Here is a 26,077-nt window from a genome sequence, read left to right on the forward strand (position 1 = left end):
TTTATTTTATTTTCTTTCTTTTTTTTTTCTTAAAAACAAAAAGAAAGAAGTAACCTAACCATGGCAGCCCTAGTCCATGAATCGCCGGCCCGTTCCACGTCGGACCAACTCTGGTCCCACGCCTAAACGACAACGACAATTACCTGCTGATGATACTTCTCCACCTTCTCGTTCTTCTCAGAAAAGATCGACACGTCCTTCACTACCTTTCCACGCTCAGTTTCAGACTGCACAGTGGACTAAATTCTTCACTTTACGACCGACTTCCTCTACTGCCTATCTTTCTGACCACAGTATTGGCAAGGCACTCCTACGCCATGTTGGTAAAGATATTTCTTTTCATGTTCTTAAGAGCGGTACGCGCATCGTCACAGTACAGAATGCTACCCAGGCTCATGAGCTTTCTCGTCTTTCCCATATCGATACTGTTCCTGTAACTATTGAAAAGCATCATTCCCTCAATTCTTGTAGTGGTACCATCATTCTGCCCCATACCATAGTTCAACAAAATTTCCAGACATGTGGCACTGACGTTCTTGAACAGCTGGAACTCCAAGATCTCCCAATCCTCAAGGTAGACACTTATGTTCTTACTGCCCGCGGGCGGAGACGATACCCTAGCAATGTGGCTCGTTTAACTTTTGACAGCCGTGAACTCCCATCCTCAGTTTATGTAGCAGGACATCGGTTACAGGTTCGAAAGGTGATCCCTACACCGCAACAGTGTAGAAATTGCTGGCGATTTGGCCATCCAGAGAAATATTGCAGATCTATCGCCGAATGCCCAGTCTGTGGTGCCGATGACCATTCTAATACATCTTGCAATCGACCTCCCTCTTGCCTTAATTGTCATGAGGCTCACCCTTCGTACTCTCGCCGTTGTCAAGTCTACTTAAACGAGCGGGAAATCCGTTACCTCAAAGAGGCAGAAGGTCTCCCTTATGCCATGGCAGTTTCTCATCTCCGCCTCCAAGGGAGACTACCTCGTGTTTCTTATTCCCGTGTTTCAAAACGTCCCCCCACTTCTGGTATCCCATCTTCTGCACCCACCTCTGTGGTTACCTCTCCCATAGTCACTCCTGTAGCTAATTCTTTTGCTGTCCTCGGCTCAGACGTCCCTACTTCAACGTCTGTCTGATCTTGCTTCTTCGTGTTCTCTCTCACAAGCCTCAGTAGCGACGAGATCTCGTATGACACCTCCTCCCAATCGTCCCTCTACTTCTCAAAAGTCAAAAAAAGGTCCATTAACACCTCCTACCCATCTTCCACCTCCTCATTTTCCCTTCCCTGTCTCTGTACCTGGTTCTCCCCCTCTCACTGGCTCTGTTACAAGTGTAGAGGTTCACCCTCCTCCTCGTACTGTACCTTCCTCCCCTGTTCCCTCCCAAGTTTCTTCCTCTTCGGCCACCTCCCAGGTTTCTGCCTCTTCTGTCCCCTTCCACGCTTCTCCAGTTCCCTCCACCCTTCCGTCCCCCCCTACCTTGGTACAGTCCATTACAGTTCCAATCTTTACTCACCCTCCCCCTACCATTTCCAATATTGTCTCCCATACGATGTCTCTGAATTCTGAAACACTTGAAGCAATCTCTGAATATATTGCAGAGACCAAACCATCAATGGACACTGATCCACCCTCCGCTCCTTCTCTCTCCTCTACTCCATCTGCGCAACTCCTTTCTTCACAGTGCACCGTTCCTTCGCTGCTTGAACGTTTTCCACTGCCTCCGCATGTGGACTTTTCTAACCCCTCTAGTCCGTAGGAACCCTTATCTGCGGATTTCAGGTATCTTTATCATTGCCAATCATGGCCTATTTACAGTGGAATATACGCGGCCTCAGGGGTAATCGGGGTGAGCTTCAGATGTTACTCTCCCAGTTTTCCCCTGTTGGTGTTTGCTTACAGGAACCAAAATTACACTGCTGTTATCTCTCCCATCTCAGGCTATAATTTATTGTATTCTTCAGATCCTTTTCCTGATGGGACCTTTAATGAAAGTGCCCTTCTTCTATGCACTGATATTCCGTACCATCAGCTATTTGTTCGTACTTCGCTGCATTACACAGCAGCCCGTATCCACTTGCATAGGTGGTATACGCTCTGTTCTTTATATCTCTCTCCTTCTCGGGCATTATCTATTCCGGATATTGCCTTTCTTGTTTCGTCATTACCACCACCGATTCTGTTACTTGGTGATTTTAATGCCCACCATTTCCTCTGGGGGGGGGGGGTCTCACTGTGATTCCCGTGGCATTCAGTTCGCATCCCACGCTGGCAATTTGATCAGGCAAATTGGAACCTTTACTCACACCTAACTGTTTTTAGAGAGGTTCCTTCTTCGTCCTCCATCGATGAGCTTTTACACCTCTTCTCGTCCTCCGTTTTAACCGCAGCTTCTCATTCTATACCCCAAACTTCGGGCAGGCATTCTCAGAAATGCGTGCCTTGGTGGTCTCCTGCTTGTGCTCGTGCAGTACGTTTGAAATGCGCTGCATGGGGCAGGTACCGGTACAATAGAACCACAGAGAGACTTCTTGAATTTAAGCAGAAGCAAGCGATCGCTCGCCATGTCATCCGTGACGCTAAACGCACTTGCTGGCGAGATTGTCTCCACCATCACCTCTGCTTCCTCTATGAGTGCAGTCTGGAAAAATGTACAAAAACTGAGTGGTAAATATTCTCCTGACCCGGCTCCTGTTCTGCGGGTTGCCGGTGTTGATATAGCAAACCCACTAGATGTTGCCAATGAAATTGGCAATCATCTGGTCCGTATTTCTCAGGGACTCCATCTATGCCCCTCATTTCTTTCCTCATAGTCTGCCAGAGAGTTAGCACCCTTGGACTTTTCTTCTCTCAGAGAAGAACAGTATAATGTGCCTTTTACACTTCAAGAACTGGAGGCAACACTCTCAGCTTGCCGATCATCGGCAGCTGGGCCCGACGACATTCATATTCGTATGCTACAACATTTACATCAGTCAGCCCTTGCAGTCCTATTACGCCTTTACAATCTTATTTGGTCACAAGGAGTTCTTCCACAGCTGTGGAAATCCGCCATTGTTCTCCCTTTCCGCAAACCAGGCACTACGGGACATGAAACCTCCCACTGTCGTCCCATTGCTCTTACCAGTGCAGTTTGCAAAGTGATGGAACGCCTAGTAAATAGACGTTTAGTGTGGTATTTAGAGACACACAACAGTCTCTCCACTCGTCAATATGGCTTTCGTAAGGGACGTTCTACCATAGACCCCTTACTACGCTTGGATACGTATGTTCGTAATGCCTTTGCGAATAACCACTCAGTTATTGCCATATTTTTTGACCTTGAGAAGGCATATGACACAACTTGGAGGTATAATATTTTAGCCCAAGCCCACTCCCTAGGCCTTCGAGGCAATCTACCATCCTTCCTTAAGAACTTTTTAACTGACAGGCATTTCCGTGTTCGGGTTAATAATGCGCTCTCCCCGGACTTTATCCAAGCTGAAGGTGTCCCCCAGGGATGTGTTCTGAGCACAACACTTTTTCTCCTTGCTATTAATGATTTGGCCTCTAGTCTTCCATCAAATATTTGGTCATCACTCTGTTGATGACTTCGCTATTGCCTGTGCAGGCGCTGACTGTCACCTTATTACAGTTTCTCTCCAGCATGCAGTCGACCGTGTTTCCAATTGGGCCACCACACGTGGGTTTAAATTTTCCAGCACTAAAACCCACCAAATTACTTTCACTAGACGCTCTGTCATCTCCGATCATCCTTTGTACCTCTATGGCTCCCGTATCCCTGAACGTGATACAGTCAAGTTTCTGGGCCTCCTCTTTGATCGTAGGTTATCCTGGAAACCTCACATTACCTCTCTGAAGGCAACTTGCCACAGCCGGCTGAACCTCCTAAAACCCTTGCTCATCTTTCATGGGGAGCTGATCGTCGAACCCTCCTTCGCCTACATTCCACCCTTATCTTATCGAAACTTGATTATGGTGACCAGATCTATTCAGCGGCATCTCCTGCTACTCTCTCTAGCCTTAACCCCATTCATCACCAAGGATTACGTTTATGCCTTGGTGTTTTTTGCTCTTCCCCTGTCGAGAGCCTCTATGCAGAACCAAACGTTCCATCCTTATCCGATCGCCGTGATGCCCATTGCCTTCGCTACTATGTACGCTCTCATGATCTCCGCAATCCTTCCATTTATAGAATGGTCACTGATATTAGTAGACATTCTTTATTTGTTCGCCGCCCCTGTTTACTCCGTCCCTTCTCTCTTCGTCTTCATTCGCTCTTGTCTTCTCTTCAATTACCACCTTTCTATGTACATGTAGCATTTCACTTTTCCCTACCCCCCTTGGAAGTTCCAGCTGTTCGAGTCTGTTCTTTCTCTCTCCCTTGCTCGAAAGCCCAACTGTCTACGGTCGCTTCCCGCTTTCATTTTCTTGACCATTTTCACTCTCATTCTCATGCCATTGCTGTGTACACAGATGGCTCTAAGTCTTCTGACGGCGTAGGATTCGCAGCAGTGTTTCCGGACAGCGTCGTACAAGGGCATTTACTATCTTCGGCTAGTATTTTTACTGCTGAATTGTATGCCATCCTTACAGCACTTACCCGTATTGCATCTATGCCTGTGTCATCATTTGTGGTTGTCTCAGACTCCCTTAGTGCTTTACAGGCTATACAGAAATTTGATACACCTCACCCCTTAGTCCTCCGTATCCAACTTTGGCTACGCCGCATCTTTACCAAGCATAAAGATATTGTTTTTTGTTGGGTCCCTGGTCATGTTGACGTACAGGGCAATGAACAGGCAGACACTGCTGCGCGGTCAGCAGTACATGACCTACCAGTTTCATGTAGAGGTATTCCATTTACGGACTATTTTGCTGAAATATCTTCCCAACTTCACACCCGTTGGCAACAACGTTGGTCTACTATGCTCGGCAACAAACTTCAATCTATTAAACCGAGTATAGGTTACTGGCCGTCTTCTTATCACCAGTGTCGAGGTTGGGAGACTACTCTCTCCTGTCTTCGCATTGGCCATACTCGTCTTACTCATGGATATCTCATGGAGAGGCGCCCTGCTCCTCTCTGTGAGAATTGCCAAGTTCCATTATCAGTCAGCCACATTGTGTTGGACTGCCCACTTTATCAACGAGCACGCAGAATTTACCTCCGTCGTCGTCTTCGCTCTGCTGCTCTCTCTTTACCTTCCCTTCTTGCTGATGGACCCACCTTTCATCCAGACTCTCTTATTGACTTTTTGACAACAACTGACTTACTTCACAAATTCTGATACCTTCAGCCCTTTCTACTTCAATCTCTTGCTACCCCCTACCCCCGTACTATCCCCTGCCCCACTGTTTTCTGTAACCTACTGATCATCCCTCCTCCCTTCTGCCATCCAATACCCTCGCTTCCTTCCCTACCCTGCAGCGCTGTATAGCCCTTGTGGCTTAGCGCTTCTTTTTGATTATAATAATAATAATAATAATTATATACATACTAAGAATAATAATTATAACTAATAAAATACAGTGGACCTTCGCCTAACGATATTAATCCGTTCCCGAGAGCTCATCGTTAGCCGAATTAATTTTCCCCATAGGAAGTAATGGAAATCAAATTAATCCGTTCCTGACACCCCAAAGTATGGAAAAAAAAAAAAATTACCACATGAAATATAGATTTTCATACACCCAAAAAGAAGACATGCACAATTACTACTCTACTAAATGAAGAATACAGGACGCATACCTTTATTGAAGATCTGGTCATGATTGATGGGATGGGAAGAGGGAAGATGGTGGAAGTTGTTATTGTTTGGAAGGGGAATCCCCTTCCATGAGGACTTGAGGTAGCAAGTCCTTTTCCGGGATTACTTCCCTTCTTCTTTTAATGCCACTAGGACCAGCTTGAGTCATTGGAACTCTGTTGCACAACAAATCTGTCCATAAAGCTCTGTACTTTGCGTTCCTTTAACATTTGCCTAAAATGGGCCACAACATTGTCATTGTAAGTCACCAGCACGGCTGGCAATAGCTGTGTTAGGGTGATATTCATCCATAAAGGTTTGCAGTTCAACCCACTTTGCACACATTTCCTTAATCTCTCTTTTCAATTCCATACTAATTCTCTCTTTTTACCACAGGGTTGACACTAGAAGCTTTCTTGGGGTGCATGGTGACTTATTTTGCAGTTACAAGCACTAAAAACACTGGGATAATGTGTAATGTACCGAATGTATGCATAGATGCGACTGCATCTATGCATACATACTTTGTTAGGTGGATTTAACGTTATGCGATGTGTTTGTTAGGTGAGGGTCCACTGTATAATAGTAATAATAATAATAATAATGTGTCATTTTTAGACATTTCTCGTAATTTTTTTTTTTTCCATATTTTTGTGCCAAATGCTTCAAAATAGAAATTGGTAACCCTCTGGGTGGCTGTAGGTACTTCTTGACCACAGCTATCTCAGTGCAAACCAAGGGTTAATAGGAAGAGGGTGTGTCGCTCTGAGTGACTGCAGCAGACCCTTGGGATGCGTAATTTTGTCTTACGTTGCACAAATTTTTTACACAATGCCTCACCCAAAGAGAGAGTATTCACGTACAATCAGCAAGAAGCTCAGGAAGTGATTAGAAACTATGAAAAAAAGCTAGAGAAATGAAGGCAGCAGCATAGTGAGGCAGCTGGCTGTTGCCACCACCACTGTAGCCACCGCCGCCACCATCACCATGGCCACCGTGATCGTCTTCACCTATATATACATCTACGTATCTTGACCACACTTGTGGTTACATATGTGACAACCTCACCACTAATCATAGATAAACACAAGCTAGGTGTGGGGTTATGGACTGGGTAGATACTAGAGTGGGAAAGTAAATGGCAGATGCTTTCTGCCGCTGCCGGTGTCACCATCACTTGCCATATTATGGCCTATTTTATTCATTCTAGAGTATATCATGTTTCTCTTATTAATATTGTTTATTATGTCATACTAGATGAATTGTGATAGATAACTAAGCCGTATAGTTGATAGCATTATTTTCTCATGCCTCCTGAGAGGCTGGAACGGATTAATTGCATTTCAATTAATTTAAACGAGGAAAATTGACTCGGCATACAGACAAATCCGGATACAAACAAGGTCACGGAACAGATTAAATTTGTAAGCTGAGGTTCCACTGTATATTTATAGATGGGGTCGTAAAAGAAGTAAATGCTAGGGTGTTGGGTAAAGGGGTGGGATTAAATTATGGGGAATCAAATACAAAATGGGAGTTGACACAGTTACTTTTCTCTGATGATACTGTGCTTATGGGAGATTCTAAAGAAAAGTTGCAAAGGTTAGTAGACGAGTTTCGGAGGGTGTGTAAAGGTAGAAAGTTGAAAGTAAACATAGATAAGAGTAAGGTAATGAGGGTATCAAATGATTTAGATAAGGAAAAATTGGATATCACATTGGAGAGAGGGAGTATGGAAGAAATTAATGTTTTTAGATATTTGGGAGTTGACATGTCAGTGGATGTGTTTATGAAGGATGAGGTTAACCACAGAATTGATGAAGGAAAAAAGACGAGTGGTGTGCTGAGGTATATGTGGAGACAAAATAACGTTATCTCTGAAGGCAGAGAAGGGAATGTATAGTGGTATCAACACTCTTATATGGGTGTGAAGCTGGGGTTATAAATGCTGCAGCGAGGAGGCGGTTGGAGGCAGTGGAGATGTCCTGTCTAAGGGTAGTGTGGTGTAAATATTATGCAGAAAATTCGGAGTGTGGAAATTAGGAAAAGATGTGGAGTTAATAAAAGTATTAGTCAGAGGGCTAAAGAGTGGTTGTTGAGGTGGTTTGGTCATTTAGAGAGAATGGATCAAAGTAGAATGACATGGAGAGCATATAAATCTGTAGGGGAGAGAAGGCGGGGTAGGGGTCATCCTCGAAAAGGTTGGAGGGAGGGGGTTTATAAAGGAGGCTGTGTGGGCGAGGGTCTTGGACTTTCAGCAAGCGCGTGTGAGCGTGTTAGATAGGAGTGAATGGAGACAAATGGTTTTTGGGACCTGACGAGCTGTTGGAGTGTGAGCAGGGTAATATTTTGTGAAGGGATTCAGGGTAACCGGTAATTTTTATATAGCAGGACGTGAGTACTGGAAAAGGGAAGTACAATGCCTGCACTTTAAAGGAGGGGTTTGGGATATTGGCAATTTAGAAGGATATATTATATTAGGATATATTATTTAGAGGTAGTAGGTTGGTAGACAGCAACCACCCAGGGAGGTACTACCATCCTGCCAAGTGAGTGTAAAACGAAAGCCTGTAATTGTTTTACATGATGGTAGGATTTCTGGTGTCTTTTGTCTGTCTCATAAATATGCAAGATTACAGGCATGTCTTGCTACTTCTACTTACACTTAGGTCACACTACACATACATGTACACGTTTATTTATACACACTCATCAGAGTTTTCTTTGATTTTATCTTAATAGTTCTTGGTCTTATTACTTTTCCTTTTATATCCATGGGGAAGTGGAATAAGTATCTTTCCTCCGTAAGCCATGCGTGTTGTAAAAGTCAACTAAAATGCCGGGAACAATGGGCTAGTAACCCCTTTTCCTGTAAAGATTACTAAAAAGAATAAGAAGAAAATTGTCAAAGTGGGAAGTCTGAATGTGCGTGGATGTTGTGCAAATGATAAGAAAGAGATGATTGTGGATGTTATGAATGAGAAGAAACTGGATATCCTGGCTTTAAGTGAAACAAAGCTGAAGGGGGTGGGAGAGTTTCAATGGAGAGGAATAAATGGGATTAGGTCAGGGGTTTCAAATAGAGTTAGAGCTAAAGAAGGAGTAGCAATAATGTTGAAGGATAAGCTATGGCAGGAAAAGAGGGACTACAAATGTATAAATTCAAGGATTATGTGGAGTAAAATAAAGATTGGATGTGAAAAGTGGGTTATAGTAAGCGTGTATGCACCTGGAGAAGAGAGAAGTGTAGAGGAGAGAGAGAGATTCTGGGAAATGTTGAGTGAATGCATGGGGAGTTTTAAATCAAGTGTGAGAGTAATGGTGGTTGGGGATTTCAATGCTAAAGTGGGTAAAAATGTTATGGAGGGGGTAGTAGGTAAATTTGGGGCGCCAGGGGTAAATGTAAATGGGGAGCCTTTAATTGAGCTATGTGTAGAAAGAAATTTGGTAATAAGTAATACATATTTTATGAAAAAGAGGATAAATAAGTATACAAGGTATGATGTAGCACGTAATGAAAGTAGTTTGTTAGATTATGTATTGGTGGATAAAAGGTTGATGGGTAGGCTCCAGGATGTACATGTTTATAGAGGGGCAGCTGATATATCGGATCATTATTTAGTTGTAGCTACAGTTAGAAAGAAGTTTGTGGTTATAGGAGGGTGGGGGCAGGAGGAAAGAGGAGTGACTGGTGGAATGATGAAGTAAAGGGTGTGATAAAAGAGAAAAAGGTAGCTTATGAGAGGTTTTTACAAAGCAGAAGTGTTATAAGAAGAGCAGAGTATATGGAGAGTAAAAGAAAGGTGAAGAGAGTGGTGAGAGAGTGCAAAAGGAGAGCAGATGATAGAGTGGGAGAGGCACTGTCAAGAAATTTTAATGAAAATAAGAAAAAATTTTGGAGTGAGTTAAACAAGTTAAGAAAGCCTAGGGAAAGTATGGATTTGTCAGTTAAAAACAGAGTAGGGGAATTAGTAGATGGGGAAAGGGAGGTATTAGGTAGATGGCGAGAATATTTTGAGGAACTTTTAAATGTTGAGGAAGAAAGGGAGGCGGTAATTTCATGCACTGGCCAGGGAGGTATACCATCTTTTAGGAGTGAAGAAGAGCAGAATGTAAGTGTGGTGGAAGTACGTGAGGCATTACGTAGAATGAAAGGGGGTAAAGCAGCTGGAACTGATGGGATCATGACAGAAATGTTAAAAGCAGGGGGGGATATAGTGTTGGAGTGGTTGGTACTTTTGTTTAATAAATGTATGAAAGAGGGGAAGGTACCTAGGGATTGGCGGAGAGCATGTATAGTCCCTTTATATAAAGGGAAAGGGGACAAAAGAGATTGTAAAAATTATAGAGGAATAAGTTTACTGAGTATACCAGGAAAAGTATACGGTAGGGTTATAATTGAAAGAATTAGAGGTAAGACAGAATGTAGGATTGCGGATGAGCAGGGAGGCTTCAGAGTGGGTAGGGGATGTGTAGATCAAGTGTTTACATTGAAGCATATATGTGAACAGTATTTAGATAAAGGTAGGGAAGTTTTTATTGCATTTATGGATTTAAAAAAGGCATATGATAGTGGATAGAGGAGCAATGTGGCAGATGTTGCAAGTATATGGAATAGGTGGTAAGTAACTGAATGTTGTAAAGAGCTTTTATGAGGATAGTGAGGCTCAGGTTAGGGTGTGTAGAAGAGAGGGAAAATACTTCCCGGTAAAAGTAGGTCTTAGACAGGGATGTGTAATGTCACCATGGTTGTTTAATATATTTATAGATGGGGTTGTAAAAGAAGTAAATGCTAGGGTGTTCGGGAGAGGGGTGGGGTTAAATTATGGGGAATCAAATTCAAAATGGGAATTGACACAGTTACTTTTTGCTGATGATACTGTGCTTATGGGAGATTCTAAAGAAAAATTGCTAAGGTTAGTGGATGAGTTTGAGAATGTGTGTAAAGGTAGAAAGTTGAAAGTGAACATAGAAAAGAGTAAGGTGATGAGGGTATCAAATGATTTTGATAAAGAAAAATTTGATAACAAATTGGGGAGGAGGAGTATGGAAGAAGTGAATGTTTTCAGATACTTGGGAGTTGACGTGTCGGCGGATGGATTTATGAAGGATGAGGTTAATCATAGAATTGATGAGGGAAAAAAGGTGAGTGGTGCGTTGAGGTATATGTGGAGTCAAAAAACGTTATCTATGGAGGCAAAGAAGGGAATGTATGAAAGTATAGTAGTACCAACACTCTTATATGGATGTGAAGCTTGGGTGGTAAATGCAGCAGCGAGGAGACAGTTGGAGGCAGTGGAGATGTCCTGTCTAAGGGCAATGTGTGGTGTAAATATTATGCAGAAAATTCGGAGTGTGGAAATTAGGAGAAGGTGTGGAGTTAATAAAAGCATTAGTCAGAGGGCAGAAGAGGGGTTGTTGAGGTGGTTTGGTCATTTAGAGAGAATGGATCAAAGTAGAATGACATGGAAAACATATAAATCTATAGGGGAAGGAAGGAGGGGTAGGGGTCGTCCTCGAAAGGGTTGGAAAGAGGGGGTAAAGGAGGTTTTGTGGGCGAGGGGCTTGGACTTCCAGCAAGCGTGCATGAGCGTGTTAGATAGGAGTGAATGGAGACGAATGATACTTGGGACCTGACGATCTGTTGGAGTGTGAGCAGGGTAATATTTAGTGAAGGGATTCAGGGAAACCGGTTATTTTCATATAGTCGGACTTGAGTCCTGGAAATGGGAAGTACAATGCCTGCACTTTAACCCTTTCAGGGTCCGTCCCGTAGATCAACGGCTTTACGTTGAGTGTCCAAACCGTAGATCTACGCCAAAATTCTAGCGCCGTCAAATTTAGCGCGAAAACGCTCATAGGCCTTCATGTGAGAGAACGGGTCTGCGTGGTGGGTGTGCGCCATAAAAAAAAATCTAGGCGCCCGCATAGCATTGTGGGAACGCCGGCTCAGTTACCCTTGTTCGCCATGCCTCGTCGCAAGTCAGCTCTCACTCCCCGGAAAATTGGTACTCTCCTCTTCCTATCTGATAGTTCTGACACTGATGGAAGTGGAAATGAAGACGAATTCTACGGCTTTGATCAGTTAGTGACCGAAAAGAATGACCAGGATATCGATAATAGTGCAGAAAACCCTGACGATCCTCAACCTTCTACCTCTGGTGTGGGCACTCGTGACTCACGGTCGGTTGTTCCTCATCGCAAGAGAAAACTAATATTTTCGCGTGGCCAGGCCTCTGATTTCAGTAATGATGATGATAGTGACGTGGACTGTGATTTTATTGCGCTCGACGATCAATCGAGTAGTGATAGTGAGGAATCATATTCACCAGTGAAGCGTTGGTATGTTCGCCGCCGCATGCGCTCAGGTAGTGTACCCTATGCTGTGCCCAGGGGACGGAGTACATCCCGGAGTACATCCCGTGGCCCAACACCAGTTTTAGGTAGTGATAGTGAGGATGATGTGGCTACACTTGGCATGGATAGACCACAGGCATCAGTGGATGGTGTTAGTGGTGATGGTAGTGGCACCGCTATGCGTGACTCGCCAGGCCACGCTGGGACCCACGCTGCTGACTCGTCAGTTCAAGGACAAAGCGGAGCGCCAGCCACCAGCCCACCACAACCACAACCACAACCACCCGCACAACCAGCCTATGATGTCCAGTATCCACCAGCAAACCGTATGTGGGATTGGCAGCAAAATCCCAATTTTGTTCCCAAGCTTCACCACTTTGATGACTCTCATAGTGGAATTCTACCTACTTGTCCCCTTGGAACCACGGCCAATGAACTGGAATTCTTTGAATTATTCTTTGACCAGCCATTGATGGAAATTATTGTCAGGGAAAGTAATAAGTATTTTGAGTACACCATGGCAAATACGATCTTATCACCACAGTCAAGACTACACAGGTGGAAAGAGATGACTGTTGCAGAAATGTATTTGCTTTTTGCAACAATAATGCTTATGCCTCACGTCTATAAGCATAATATAAAAGCATACTGGTCCACAGATCGGCTAATTTCTACCCCGGTCTTCAGTGAAATCATACCAGTGAACAGGTTTATCTTACTCTTACGTATGTTGCACTTCTGACAAAACCAGGCCTGACAGAAGTGACAGGTTATACAAGATTAGAAATGTTTTCATGTATCTCAAACAAAAGTTCAGCATATACTTTTATCCATTCAAGAATCTTGTAATTGACGAGTCTTTGATTTTGTTCAAAGGTAGACTGTTATTCAAGCAGTATATACCGAGCAACAGGAAGCGCTTTGGTATAAAACTGTTTGTACTCTGTGATTGTGACAGTGGCCTGGTATTGGATGTTGTTGTATACACGGGTAGTAAAACATTGAAAGATACCAAGATGTTATTGGGTATCTCAGGTGACGTAGTGAGAAACATGATGGCACCTTATCTTGGTAAGGGGCATACATTATATACCGATAACTGGTACACAAGCCCATTACTTGGTGATTTCATGCGAGTGAACAAGACAGATGTGTGTGGCACAGTGCGTTCTAATCGTAAACATATGCCCAGGCTCAACGCAGGTGCTCGTGGTGATGACGTGCAGGTGTTTACTGCCAACGACATCATGGCATTACGGTGGCATGACAAACGAGATGTCACATTGTTGACAACCATTCACCGTAATGAAATGCAAGACAGTGGCAAAGTTGATCGAGTGACTAATGAACGTATTCGAAAACCAGTGACAGTGATTGATTATACACAAAACATGCGCTTGGTTGACAAATGCGACATGCAGATTGGTTTTTTGACTGTGTTCGTAAGAGTTACAAGTGGTACATGAAACTTTTCTTCCATCTCATGGACATTTCAATGCTCAATGCATATAATATGTACCAAATAAAGACTGGCAACAGACCACAGTATGGTGAATTTTGTTTGTCTGTTGTCAGACAACTCATAATGAAGTACCAGGTATGAACACCTGCTATACAACACGGTCCTCGAATTCCTCAGGATATACCCAAGCGTTTGAGGAGGGAAGGTGATCATTTCATAATACAACTTCCTTCAACTCAGAAGAAATTTGCTCAGAAGAGATGCATTGTCTGTGCACAAACAAAACGACGGCAACAAAGACGCAAAGACACTCGGTTTATGTGTGAGGAATGTAAGGTACCTCTGTGCATGGTGCCTTGTTTCAAGGAGTTCCACAAGCTCCAGCAGTTCTAAAACCATGTCCAGTGATTGTAAATATGTAAATATATGATAGAACATTAGTATTATACAAGATTTGTGCATGTTTATTGTAATAAACAACAGTGGTAAACAATAATATGATAACTTTAGTGCGGTTATTGTGTTCAATACAGTGAGTTTATATATATGCATTATATACAGTATTGGTTTCTCAGGCCCCAAATGTTAGTAGGAATAGAAAAAAATTGGAAAAGAAAAGAAAAAACAATAAAAACCGCAAAATAATGTAATGCGCGTATGTGGAATTCGTCGATGTTGCCGCCACCACATCATTTTTGGCAAACTTCTTGGCGCTGTATCTCGGTAAGTACTGATCAGATTTTTTTTTCTTATTACCTTCACAAAAATATGCTCTTTAATTCTGTAAGAATTTTTTTTTTTTTTTTTTTTTTTTCTTCAAAATTTCTTAAGACACTGGAGCACCACTTCAGATTTTGGCCTTGGACCCTGAAGGGGTTAAATCAGAATTGTCCATTATTTATACAAACACTTTTGGAATTATCTGTTTTCCAGTTCACTGGGTAAATTTACTTTTGGATTAAATGGGCTTAGTCCATTAGCTTTTTCGAGGTCCATGCCATAGTACTACATGATGAGCTCAGTTCACTTAGCTCAGCTATGGGTGAGCAGTCACCATATAAAACAAAATCCTACCCCCATGCAGTGCATGATGGAGAAAACTAAAAGTGACTATATTGTTTTTAAAAAAGCAACTTTGTGGTGTATTTTTGGACTGTTTTTATGGTTGTTTTCTCAGTTTCTTAGTATCATTTTATAGAATGGAGGATATATTACCAAATAAGAAATGATTGATTGGTTTTAGGGCCGGAAGTAGCTTGAAATTGAGCTCAAGGTAGTGGAAACGTTCGATTTTTGCTAATATTCCAGAAGAGACAAATTGTCACTCGTCCAATACGTGTCCAAGTGGTCGGTCTAATATGCATTCACAGATATGCTGACATTATTTATACAATTTCAATAGTGCAGTAGTCTGCATAACATTGTCTTCTATTTTTTGTGTGAATAAAAATTTAAAATGGAAAGCAAGTGTAATATAGGAGAGGCCTGGGGACATAACTAATGAACAGAGGAAATGTTTTAGTGCCAGGAATGTCTAAAATTGTTTATTCTGGATCCTATTTTTAAATTGTGTGAAATTGGCCAAATTACCAGTTTCTGATAACTTTACTGAGTAGTTAATATGTTAAATGGGCAGTTTCTTGTACTCGGTCGATAGAATGGAAGGCATACTAGTGAAATAGCTAAGTTTGGTTGACTGGAACAATGGAATTGGCTCAAAATAGGACTCGGTGGGAAAAATCACCAATGCGTAAATATCGCCGAGACCGCTAACTTTGTGTAAACGTAATTTCACAAGTTGCCCGTTAGATTTTGTACTTTTTGTGTCATCACCTTTGGATAAAGATTCTCTTTTATTTTTATAAGTTTTTTTTTTTTTTTTTTTTTTAATTCTTGGAATCTGGACATGTTTCAGATCTGGGGTTAAATTAATAAAGTGTTACTGTCATGTTCATGGTAAAATTATTCTCATTTGAATTTAATGGACAGTCTGCTATAACATACAAACCCACTCTCCATATTAGTTCTTTGAATTGAGGGTTCATGTAACAAATAATCTGAAGTGAAAAAGGGTGGTATGTGAGATGTTATTGAATTAAATTAGTCTTATTACGTTTATTACTGATAAAAATTCCAGTCAACTTTCATTTTTAATACAACAGACTGTTCAGATTATGAATTAATCAGAAAAGCAAATATATGATATTTTATTTTTAATTGTTCATACATTTTGAATGCTAAAGTAGGAGAAACTTTTAGAGAGGGTGTGGTAGGTAAGTTTGGGGTGCCAGGTGTAAATGATAATGGGAGCCCTTTGAATGAAATTTGTATAGAAAGGGGTTTAGTTATAGGTAATACATATTTTAAGAAAAAGAGGATAAATAAGTATACAAGATATGATGTAGGGCGATATGACAGTAGTTTGTTGGATTATGTATTGGTAGATAAAAGACTGTTGAGTAGACTTCAGGATGTACATGTTTATAGAGGGGCCACAGATATATCAGATCACTTTCTAGTTGTAGTTACACTGAGAGTAAAAGGTAGATGGGATACAAGGAGAATAGAAGCATCAGGGAAGAGAGAGGTGAAGGTTTATAAACTAAAAGAGGAGGCAGTTAGGGTAAGATATAAACAGCTATTGGAGGATAGATGGGCTGATGAGAGCATAGGCAATGGGGTTGAAGAGGTATGGGGTAGGTTTAAAAATGTAATGTTAGAGTGTTCAGCAGAAGTTTGTGGTTACAGGAAAGTGAGTGCGGGAGGAAAGAACAGCGATTGGTGGAATGATGATGTAAAGAGAGTAGCAAGGGAGAAAAAGTTAGCATATGAGAAGTTTTTACAAAGTAGAAGTGATGCAAGGAGGGAAGAGTATATGGAGAAAAAGAGAGAGGTTAAGAGAGTGGTGAAGCAATGTAAAAAGAGAGAAAATGAGAGAGTGGGTGAGATGTTATCAACAAATTTTGTTGAAAATAAGAAAAAGTTTTGGAGTGAGATTAACAAGTTAAGGAAGCCTAGAGAACAAATGGATTTGTCAGTTAAAAATAGGAGAGGAGAGTTATTAAATGGAAAGTTAGAGGTATTGGGAAGATGGAGGGAATATTTTGAGGAATTGTTAAATGTTGATGAAGATAGGGAAGCTGTGATTTCGTGTATAGGGCAAGGAGGAATAACATCTTGTAGGAGTGAGGAAGAGCCAGTTGAGTGTGGGGGAAGTTCGTGAGGCAGTAGGTAAAATGAAAGGGGGTAAGGCAGCCGGGATTGATGGGATAAAGATAGAAATGTTAAAAGCAGGTGGGGATATAGTTTTGGAGTAGTTGGTGCAATTATTTAATAAATGTATGGAAGAGGGTAAGGTACCTAGGGATTGGCAGAGAGCATGCATAGTTCCTTTGTATAAAGGCAAAGGGGACAAAAGAGTGCAAAAATTATAGGGGGATAAGTCTGTTGAGTATACCTGGTAAAGTGTATGGTAGTTATTTTTGAAAGAATTAAGAGTAAGACGGAGAATAGGATAGCAGATGAACAAGGAGGCTTTAGGAAAGGTAGGGGGTGTGTGGATCAGGTGTTTACAGTGAAACATATAAGTGAACAGTATTTAGATAAGGCTAAAGAGGTCTTTGTGGCATTTATGGATTTGGAAAAGGCGTATGACAGGGTGGATAGGGGGGCAATGTGGCAGATGTTGCAGGTGTATGGTATAGGAGGTAGGTTACTGAAAGCAGTGAAGAGTTTTTACGAGGATAGTGAGGCTCAAGTTAGAGTATGTAGGAAAGAGGGAAATTATTTCCCAGTAAAAGTAGGCCTTAGACAAGGATGTGTGATGTCACCGTGATTGTTTAATATATTTATAGATGGGGTTGTAAGAGAAGTAAATGCGAGGGTCTTGGCGAGAGGCGTGGAGTTAAAAGATAAAGAATCACACATAAAGTGGGAGTTGTCACAGTTGCTCTTTGCTGATGACACTGTGCTCTTGGGAGATTCTGAAGAGAAGTTGCAGAGATTGGTGGATGAATTTGGTAGGGTATGCAAAAGAAGAAAATTAAAAGTGAATACAGGAAAGAGTAAGGTTATGAGGATAACAAAAAGATTAGGTGATGAAAGATTGGATATCAGATTGGAGGGAGAGAGTATGGAGGAGGTGAATGTATTCAGATATTTGGGAGTGGACGTGTCAGCGGATGAGTCTATGAAAGATGAGGTGAATCATAGAATTGATGAGGGGAAAAGGGTGAGTGGTGCACTTAGGAGTCTGTGGAGACAAAGAACTTTGTCCTTTGAGGCAAAGAGGGGAATGTATGAGAGTATAGTTTTACCAACGCTCTTATATGGGTGTGAAGCATGGGTGATGTATGTTGCAGCGAGGAGAAGGCTGGAGGCAGTGGAGATGTCATGTCTGAGGGCAATGTGTGGTGTGAATATAATGCAGAGAATTCGTAGTTTGGAAGTTAGGAGGAGGTGCGGGATTACCAAAACTGTTGTCCAGAGGGCTGAGGAAGGGTTGTTGAGGTGGTTCGGACATGTAGAGAGAATGGAGCGAAACAGAATGACTTCGAGTGTATCAGTCTGTAGTGGAAGGAAGGCGGGGTAGGGGTTGGCCTAGGAAAGGTTGGAAGGAGGGGGTAAAGGAGGTTTTGTGTGCGAGGGGCTTGGACTTCCAGCAGGCATGCGTGAGTGTGTTTGATAGGAGTGAATGGAGACAAATGGTTTTTAATACTTGACGTGCTGTTGGAGTGTGAGCAAAGTAACATTTATGAAGGGGTTCAGGGAAACCGGCAGGCCGGACTTGAGTCCTGGAGATGGGAAGTACAGTGCCTGCACTCTGAAGGAGGGGTGTTAATGTTGCAGTTTAAAAACTGTAGTGTAAAGCACCCTTCTGGCAAGACAGTGATGGAGTGAATGATGGTGAAAGTTTTTCTTTTTCTGGCCACCCTGCCTTGGTGGGAATCGGCCAGTTGATAATATAATATAATATATAATTTTGAAGATGGCTCACAACAGTTGGGACAATTTAGGTATCAGTTGTTGATGCTTGGTACATTAAACATATAATTTCATCATAAATAGCCATTATTATAGTTATCTTCAAAATAGTGGTATTTTTGTCTTAAGTTCATATAACCACTAATCTTGACTTTGTGATGTGTATACTGTTTTTAGTCATTTGTATTGATCTTCACATTTTACAAGAACATCCTTTGATCAAATTCTTTACAAGACTGAGTATATTGTGAGTGTTATTCTAACTATCAACTTAAAATTACCTTCATTAGTGTTACCCTTATTTTAAACTAGTTTCTGTGGGTTATTTGTACATCCTTTTGGCATAGTTTGTTTCAATATTAAAATCTTGCATACCTTTTCACTAAACTGTAGAAATGTTAAACAGGTAGGTTGTAACCATCAAGGTATAGTATTTTGTCACATGAAATTCATGGATACATTTAGGAATTATGACAACACTTAATCTGTTTAACTTAATGTTAAATGAATTTAGAAAAACTCTGATGTTATAATTGTGAGAGCCTGCATAAGTAGTGCATATTAGTCTTCTGACATTACTAGCACATAACCTTACTTGATATATCCATATTACATAACTTAAACACCTTGGATAGCAGTAGTACCTATATGTTGTCAGTTCCCTGTATCCCTTGTGTATAGAATTTCCTTTGATCATGGTTATTCAAAATTCACAATAGGAGGAATCAAGAACACTATTTCATAGATTTGGCATAAATTTTCTGAGCTTTCCACAAAGCTTGAACATTAGCAGTACTGCTTCAGAGATCATAGAGGGAGAATTGGTGTAGTTCTTAAGAGTGGGATTAATGCAGTTGAGGAACAGCATGTGTATGGATAAATGCAACAATTCACACTGCTCTTCAGATATCCACCCTTGTGTTCTTGTAGGCCATGTTAACGGGAAAACTTCAGAATTTTACGGATGGTATTTGCATGCTCTCTTGCCCCCTAACATGTCCAGCTGAATTTGAGACTCAGGAAACCGTAAATACACGAGTGAGTTTTAGGACTCTTCTGCCATGGGTTCGAGCCCAACCCTTTCTGTGATATGTGCAATATAACCCCACGTCACTTGTTCATGCTACATTCTACTTCATGTCCCTCTCGCTGTCATTACTGATATCATTAGAACATTAAATCAAGGTTTCACTGTACAGTAGAACCTCCGTATCCACTGATTCAGTATCTACAGTTTCAGTTATCCATGAAATGACCCTTAATTTTGCTTAATAATGGCCCAAGAGTGCAAAAGTAGTGATGCTGGCAGTTCTTCAGAGCCTAAGAGAAACTGTGAAATTTTCCCCATCAATGAAAAAGTGTTAAGTCTAGACTTAGCATAATTTACCAATTAAACTTTATCATGGGTATGTATGTAAACGAAAAATGACTTCGTAGGATTCGCTACTATCCATGGTAGGTCTTGGAATGTATCCCCTGTGGATACAGGGGTCCTACTGTGTTTACATAATATACATTTTTTTTTTCTCCTAAAAATGAAATATTAGCAATGTCACTCGTCTTACATTGCATGTAATATAATTGTGTATCGTTTATGTGGGTATTTGATTTTAGGAGATAAGTGAGGACAACTTTTTCATAAATTAAAAGTTTAATTAAAAACAAATTGCCATAGACTTAAACATTGACTCAAGAGCACAAATGCACTACAGTAAAGCCTTGATGCAGCAGACTATTAGGGAGGATTTTTAGTGCTGTTAAATCAGAAGTGTGTTCAGACAATACAATAAATACATTTAAGTACTCTAGTGTGTAGTAATATAATAATGCATGCAATTTACAGATTTACTACAGTAAATAATGAAAATAAAGCAGTTTAAAGTAAAATTTACCCAGTGGATTTTGGGCCATTATGTCGAAAGTTTTTTTATATTGAGGGTTTAATGTAGTTAAATGACCTCGAGATAAGTCAAAATGAACAACTGTCAGTGAATAAACAGGAATGGACTTGTAATCTGTCAGGATGATGGTTCAAGTCCCCATCCATTTTTTTTGTTTACACTAGTCAAAATGCACTACCACATGACTTTAATCCTTTGAACAAGTAGGATAATAAACTAATTTGATAAAAGAAGATACAGTATATGTAAGCAGTTCAAGTATGTAGTTAATGAAGGTTTTGTAATTTTTACTATTATTTTTTCTTCACAGAGATAATAAAGAAGCCCAGGCCAAGAAATTTTATTGAACTGTGAAATGGGGTTTAAAGTTCTGGATTTTAAGATCTCAGGAGCCAAGAGATTTCTTCTGAAATATTTTGTGAAAATATTGCTTTTATAGTGTCTGTTTACAAAAATTTTAATGGTGTTTTAAGCATTTATTTTTTTAATAGAGACTTTATTTTTCATTTCTCGTGAGAATGTTATACATCAAGACCAAGAAATTATAGAAGAGACATGTGATCTGACTTTTAGTGAGTTGAATTTGTTGTTCAAAATAACTTCCTGAAATAAGTGAAATTTACTTTGCTGCTTTAAGCAGCAGCTGATAATGCAACTTCTCTTATAAGAATTAGAATAGGTCAGAATTGTTACACATTGTAACACTTGAGCCAGACATGTTCATGCAAAGAGCCATGTTGGCTGTACAGTTAAACTGGTATTCCCAACTTGCTCCTTTATTGACCTCATTTTCTGAAGGTGTGTTTCAGGGTTTGCTACTGGAGTGAATAAAGTTCAACCTGTTATGTTTTCTGAATACCCTGATTGAAATGAATCTTGTTAATATCTGATTAGTTTGTAAGATTTGCAATATATGCATCTCCATTCTGTATAAATTTGAAACTTTTTTGTTTGAGAATACTGCAATGAATTTGCAAACATATAAAATTTGTGATTACAGTTATATAGCAAAAAATAGATATATAACAGGATTTGGTCATCTGTTTAGTGAATGGCAAGCTCGTCTTACCAGTATTACCATTACATAATGCTTCCAGTTTTGAAAAACATATATCACTACTCCCAAATAACTAGGCTTGTTGCATATGAAGTGGTGGTTGTCTCACTATGTGAGGCACTCGCACTTTAACAGTCTCCTAGTGTGTAGTTTTGTTGATTGTTACTTTATTTTAATTTTTTTTAATGTCACAGACCCAATTATTAATCCTCCTATACCTGCTTTCTTTGGATTAGGGTAGTATAATAGTTTATAAAATTTAGATTAGAAATGAGAGATTTAGGATCTGCAGTAAACAGTTGAAAAACTGATTACTGAGCTTATGGTCCCCATATCATAAATTACTGTGTACAATATAGTTTTCCAGAATTTCAGGGCTTTTGGGCTTGATCATTAACATATGTGAAGCTAATACTTCCTGTTTTGCTCATTTTCCCATTGGAGTTATATTTGTTTGGTTGAGGTTTATTTAGTTACCTATTGTGATTTTTTTTCTTGGGAGGATTAGAATTTTTTTTTTTAATTATCAAGGTACAGGATAGTTTTTTATATTCTTTTAGCCACAAAAGTTGGTTTACTAATAATAATTCTTTTCTTATTCAATATAATAAGTTACATCACTGGATTAGTCTTCCAGAGAGAATGGTGTAGTGCACAAAGTCAGCTAAATTGTGGCTCGTGCCAATTTACATGTATTTTTGTTGCTTTATTTATTTTTTCTTTAAAAAATTTTCTTTTGTAAGATTCTTTTCTACATACTTTAGTCATAGATTATTATTGTATTTTGTTAAGATTTAATAAATTATTAAAGTTTTTCTACATATTATGTGTCATTTATTTACCTGTAATTACACTTATGATAATGCGCAGTTAACCTTTTGGACTGTGTTAATTTTAATTATCTGCACTCTAATCAACGTTCATACTCCTGTACTTGTCACATGAGCATTCTATTCCGGCACTTATCACTACATTTTCTATCCACCAATATTTATTATAAGCAGTGAAACCTCAATTTAATGGACTAGTAGAGGAAGAGGGTGCTTGGTAATTTTGACTGCCTGTTCAATTCCCACGATTGTTTTTGATGATTTTGACAGTGGACAATTCTGGATTTAATGGACTTGTTAAATCTAAAATAAATTTAAATAGTAGACTTAATAACAGACAGTTTTGGATTTAACTGACTTTGTTCAGATTTTTTCCAATTTCTGGATTTTGTATAGTGCTGGCACTCTGAAGGAGGGGTGTTAATGTTGTAGTTGTATAACTGTAGTATAAGCATGCCTCTGGCAAGACAGTGATGGATTGAATGATGAGATTTTTCTTTTTCAGGCCACCCTGCCTTGGTGGGAAATGGCCAGTGTGTTAATAAAAAAAATATATAACAGATTTTGTCCAATAAATTGGTTTAACTTTGTACTGCTGGTTGAGGGCTCATGAGCTGAAGAACTGGAATTACCCTCCAATTCTTTGGATTGAATAGGATTATGTACGTTCCATTTCCCTAGGCACTTATGAGTTTAGTTCTTCCTACTAAATATAATATGCTTAGTATTACAATCTTTTCATACAGTACATTAGGGCCCCACTTTATGGCGTTTTAAAAAAATGCCTTATGGCGACTTCAAATTATGACCAAAATTTCCTATACGGCAAGCAGTCTTTCAAATATGGCATGCCCCACCTGGTTTGTTTACATTCTTCATGAGCACATCTATTATGTCTGGAAACTTTCCATAATTTCAGGTGTTTAAAAGTTATTGCGAATTTTATGTGTACTCTGATAATTATGCTTATATGTACCTGTACCTAAATTTTTTTTTTTTCTCAAGTCGGGCATCTCCCACCGAGGCAGGGTGACCCAAAAAAGAAAGAAAATCCCCAAAAAGAAAATACTTTCATCATTCAACACTTTCACCTCACTCACACATAATCACTGTTTTTGCAGAGGTGCTCAGAACACAACAGTTTAGAAGCAATACGTATAAAGATACACAACATATCCCTCCAAAATATACTTACATATTGTACTGGAGTGAGGGTACACATTAAAATCGCTAAGAGTCTCTCTACTCATGATGCCATAGTAATACTAGGTAATAATAATCTCTCTTGGGCACATTAAATGTCTTATTTTACATTAATATAAACATTTTTCATTAATCCATCTATGATATTTTCTTCAAAATTATATAAGAAACACATTACATAGCATATAAACATTATACATACACCCACAATAAAATCTGACATAAATATAAGATTTGTTTACAAAGCAGCTTTGTAGGAGTGTCAGAAGAATTACGTTTTCTCCAGTCAAACACTGGGGGATAACTATAGATAAATATTCCTTTCGTATGCCTTCACTCTATATATAGTAATTCACGATCCTTGTGGGTTTAGTGCTTTTTTATTATGATTATAATAATTTGTAATAATAATATAATTGTCAGAGCATCATTCCTTCTGAAAATTACATGAGAATAGAAGTGTTGGTCTTTATTTATTCTACTGTACCACTGTGGAGACACTTGTACACAATGTAAGGTGTTTGTATGAATGTTTATGAATCACAACCAGACACATCATCTGTTTGTTTACATAGTGGGTGGGGTGCCCAGGCTGGCTTCCCTACACTACATAGTGGGTGGGGTGGCCAGGCTGGCTTCCCTACACTACCCTACCTACCACACGACTTTCTACAAATAAATACTTTTCACCTTTCACCCTACATTAAGACTACAAATATTTTAAGGTAAGTAATGAGTGTACTGTATATGCATTTTATCACTCTAAGGAGCTTTAAGCATCATCGTAGTATATTATGTGTGGGTGGGGGTGGCCAGGAGGGCTACCACACCTAACTTCTTACAGTAAATACTACTCACCTTTTGCCCTGCATTAGGACTACGAATATTTTGAGGTAAATAATGAGTGTACTGTGTATTTTACTTTGTTGTTTTTAATGCCTAGTTCTTTTGCTAACTTAATATATGTTAGTGTAAACTTATCTGGCATTTATATGCATTTATAAATGGAAAAAATGGCATTCTGCTTCCGGCGATGTCTGCTTTCCAGCAGTAGCCTGGAACCTAACCTGCCATACTGTATTAACATTGATTTTAATATAGTATTTAGCTTTACTAGCGGGATAATGGGTATATCTTGCTACTTGTACTTAGGCTTAGGTCATACTATACATGCATGTACATGCATATATATTTACGCAACCATCTGGGTTTTCTTTTATTTTCTTAACAGTTCCTGTTTTTCTTTATTTCCTCTTATCTCCATGAAGAAGTGGAAAAGAATTCTTCCTCCATAAGCCATATGTGTCGTAAGAGGTGACACATGCCGGAAGCAAGGGGATAGTAACCTCTTCGCCTGTATAAATTATTAAATTTAAAAATAAAAACTTTTGCTTTCTTTTCAGGTCACCCTGCCTCAGTGGGATATGACCAGTGTGTTAAAAAAATTTCAGACACCTTGATAAGATATTCCTGAAGGAGTACCATTTAAGTGGTTGCCAGAATTATTTTTCTTCCCCTGTACAGTGAAGCAATATTTCCTGTAAGAAATAATGTAAATCCAATTAATCCATTCCAGACACCCAGAATTAACAAAAAATACATTTTATAGAGAATAACTATAGTTTTACATACAGAAAACAATGAGAAACATAAGTGACTAATGAAATGAATAAATGAACATTTACAATCACTTTTACCTTTATTGAAGACTTGTTGGCATATGGAAGATGGTGAGGAAGGATGAGAGGTTGTGTGGAAGGGGAATCCCCCTCCATAAAGACTTCAGATATCACGACCGTATCCGAGGTTACTTCCCTTCTTTGTCTTTTACTGGCACTAAGACCGCTTGAGTCATTAGGCCTCTTGTCACACAAAAAATCTGTCCAAAGAGGTCTGTTTCTGGTGTCTTAAGATTTGCCTAAAATGGGACAAGGCATTGTCATTGAACATGTTGCAACAGCTTTGTTAGGGTGACATTTCTCCACAAAACTTTGCAACTTGTTTCACTTTGCACTCGTCTTTAATCACTGAAGAAGGCACATTTTCCCTATCATGTTTCTCGCCTTCTTTATCAAAGGGCTGGCACTCAGAACTTTCTTTGGCCCCCGTGGTGGCTTATTTAGCAGTCACACTCGGTAAACAAGCACAAAAAACAATGGATTATTAAGAAATGTTTCAGATGAACACTCGGTGTAATGCTCAACAAGAAACAAAGCCAGACTGAGTCAGAACAGGTGGGATGCTTTGTGTGGGCGCGGGTAGGCAGACACGTTTGGTATAGCAGACCATTGTCAACTCTATGAAAACCGAGCGGCTGTACGAAAACGGACAAAATTTCAACGAAAAAAGTGGTCAAAAACCGAATCCTATGAAAACCACTATCTTACTTAGAACACGAGAAGGCCTCGTCTAACTGGCTTCAAACTTTCAACACTGGTGTACTATATAATTAGGGTTAGGCACATGCAACTATTGGCATGTGCAGGTGCCCTATGATCAGTGTTATGTATATAACCACTCTAAAATTCTTGGA

At 39.9% G+C, this 26,077-nt stretch overlaps 1 protein-coding gene across 4 annotated transcripts in view; it reads left to right on the plus strand.

The window, feature by feature from the left end:
• ergic53 (protein ERGIC-53) overlaps positions 1–22,335 on the plus strand; it is a 76,677-nt gene extending 54,342 nt beyond the window's left edge. For all 4 annotated transcript variants that reach the window (XM_070086716.1, XM_053776136.2, XM_070086717.1 and 1 more), the window contains one exon: positions 20,765–22,335. Coding sequence is in view for 2 of the 4 variants with exons in the window: in XM_053776136.2 (XP_053632111.2) it covers positions 20,765–20,801 (37 nt within the window). In the remaining 2 variants the exon portion in view is untranslated. The remainder of the gene's footprint in view (positions 1–20,764) is intronic.
• Positions 22,336–26,077: the final 3,742 nt, after the last annotated feature.

The sequence above is a fragment of the Cherax quadricarinatus genome, chromosome 19 (assembly GCF_038502225.1).
Source record: "Cherax quadricarinatus isolate ZL_2023a chromosome 19, ASM3850222v1, whole genome shotgun sequence".
In the NCBI taxonomy this organism is placed as follows: domain Eukaryota; kingdom Metazoa; phylum Arthropoda; class Malacostraca; order Decapoda; family Parastacidae; genus Cherax; species Cherax quadricarinatus.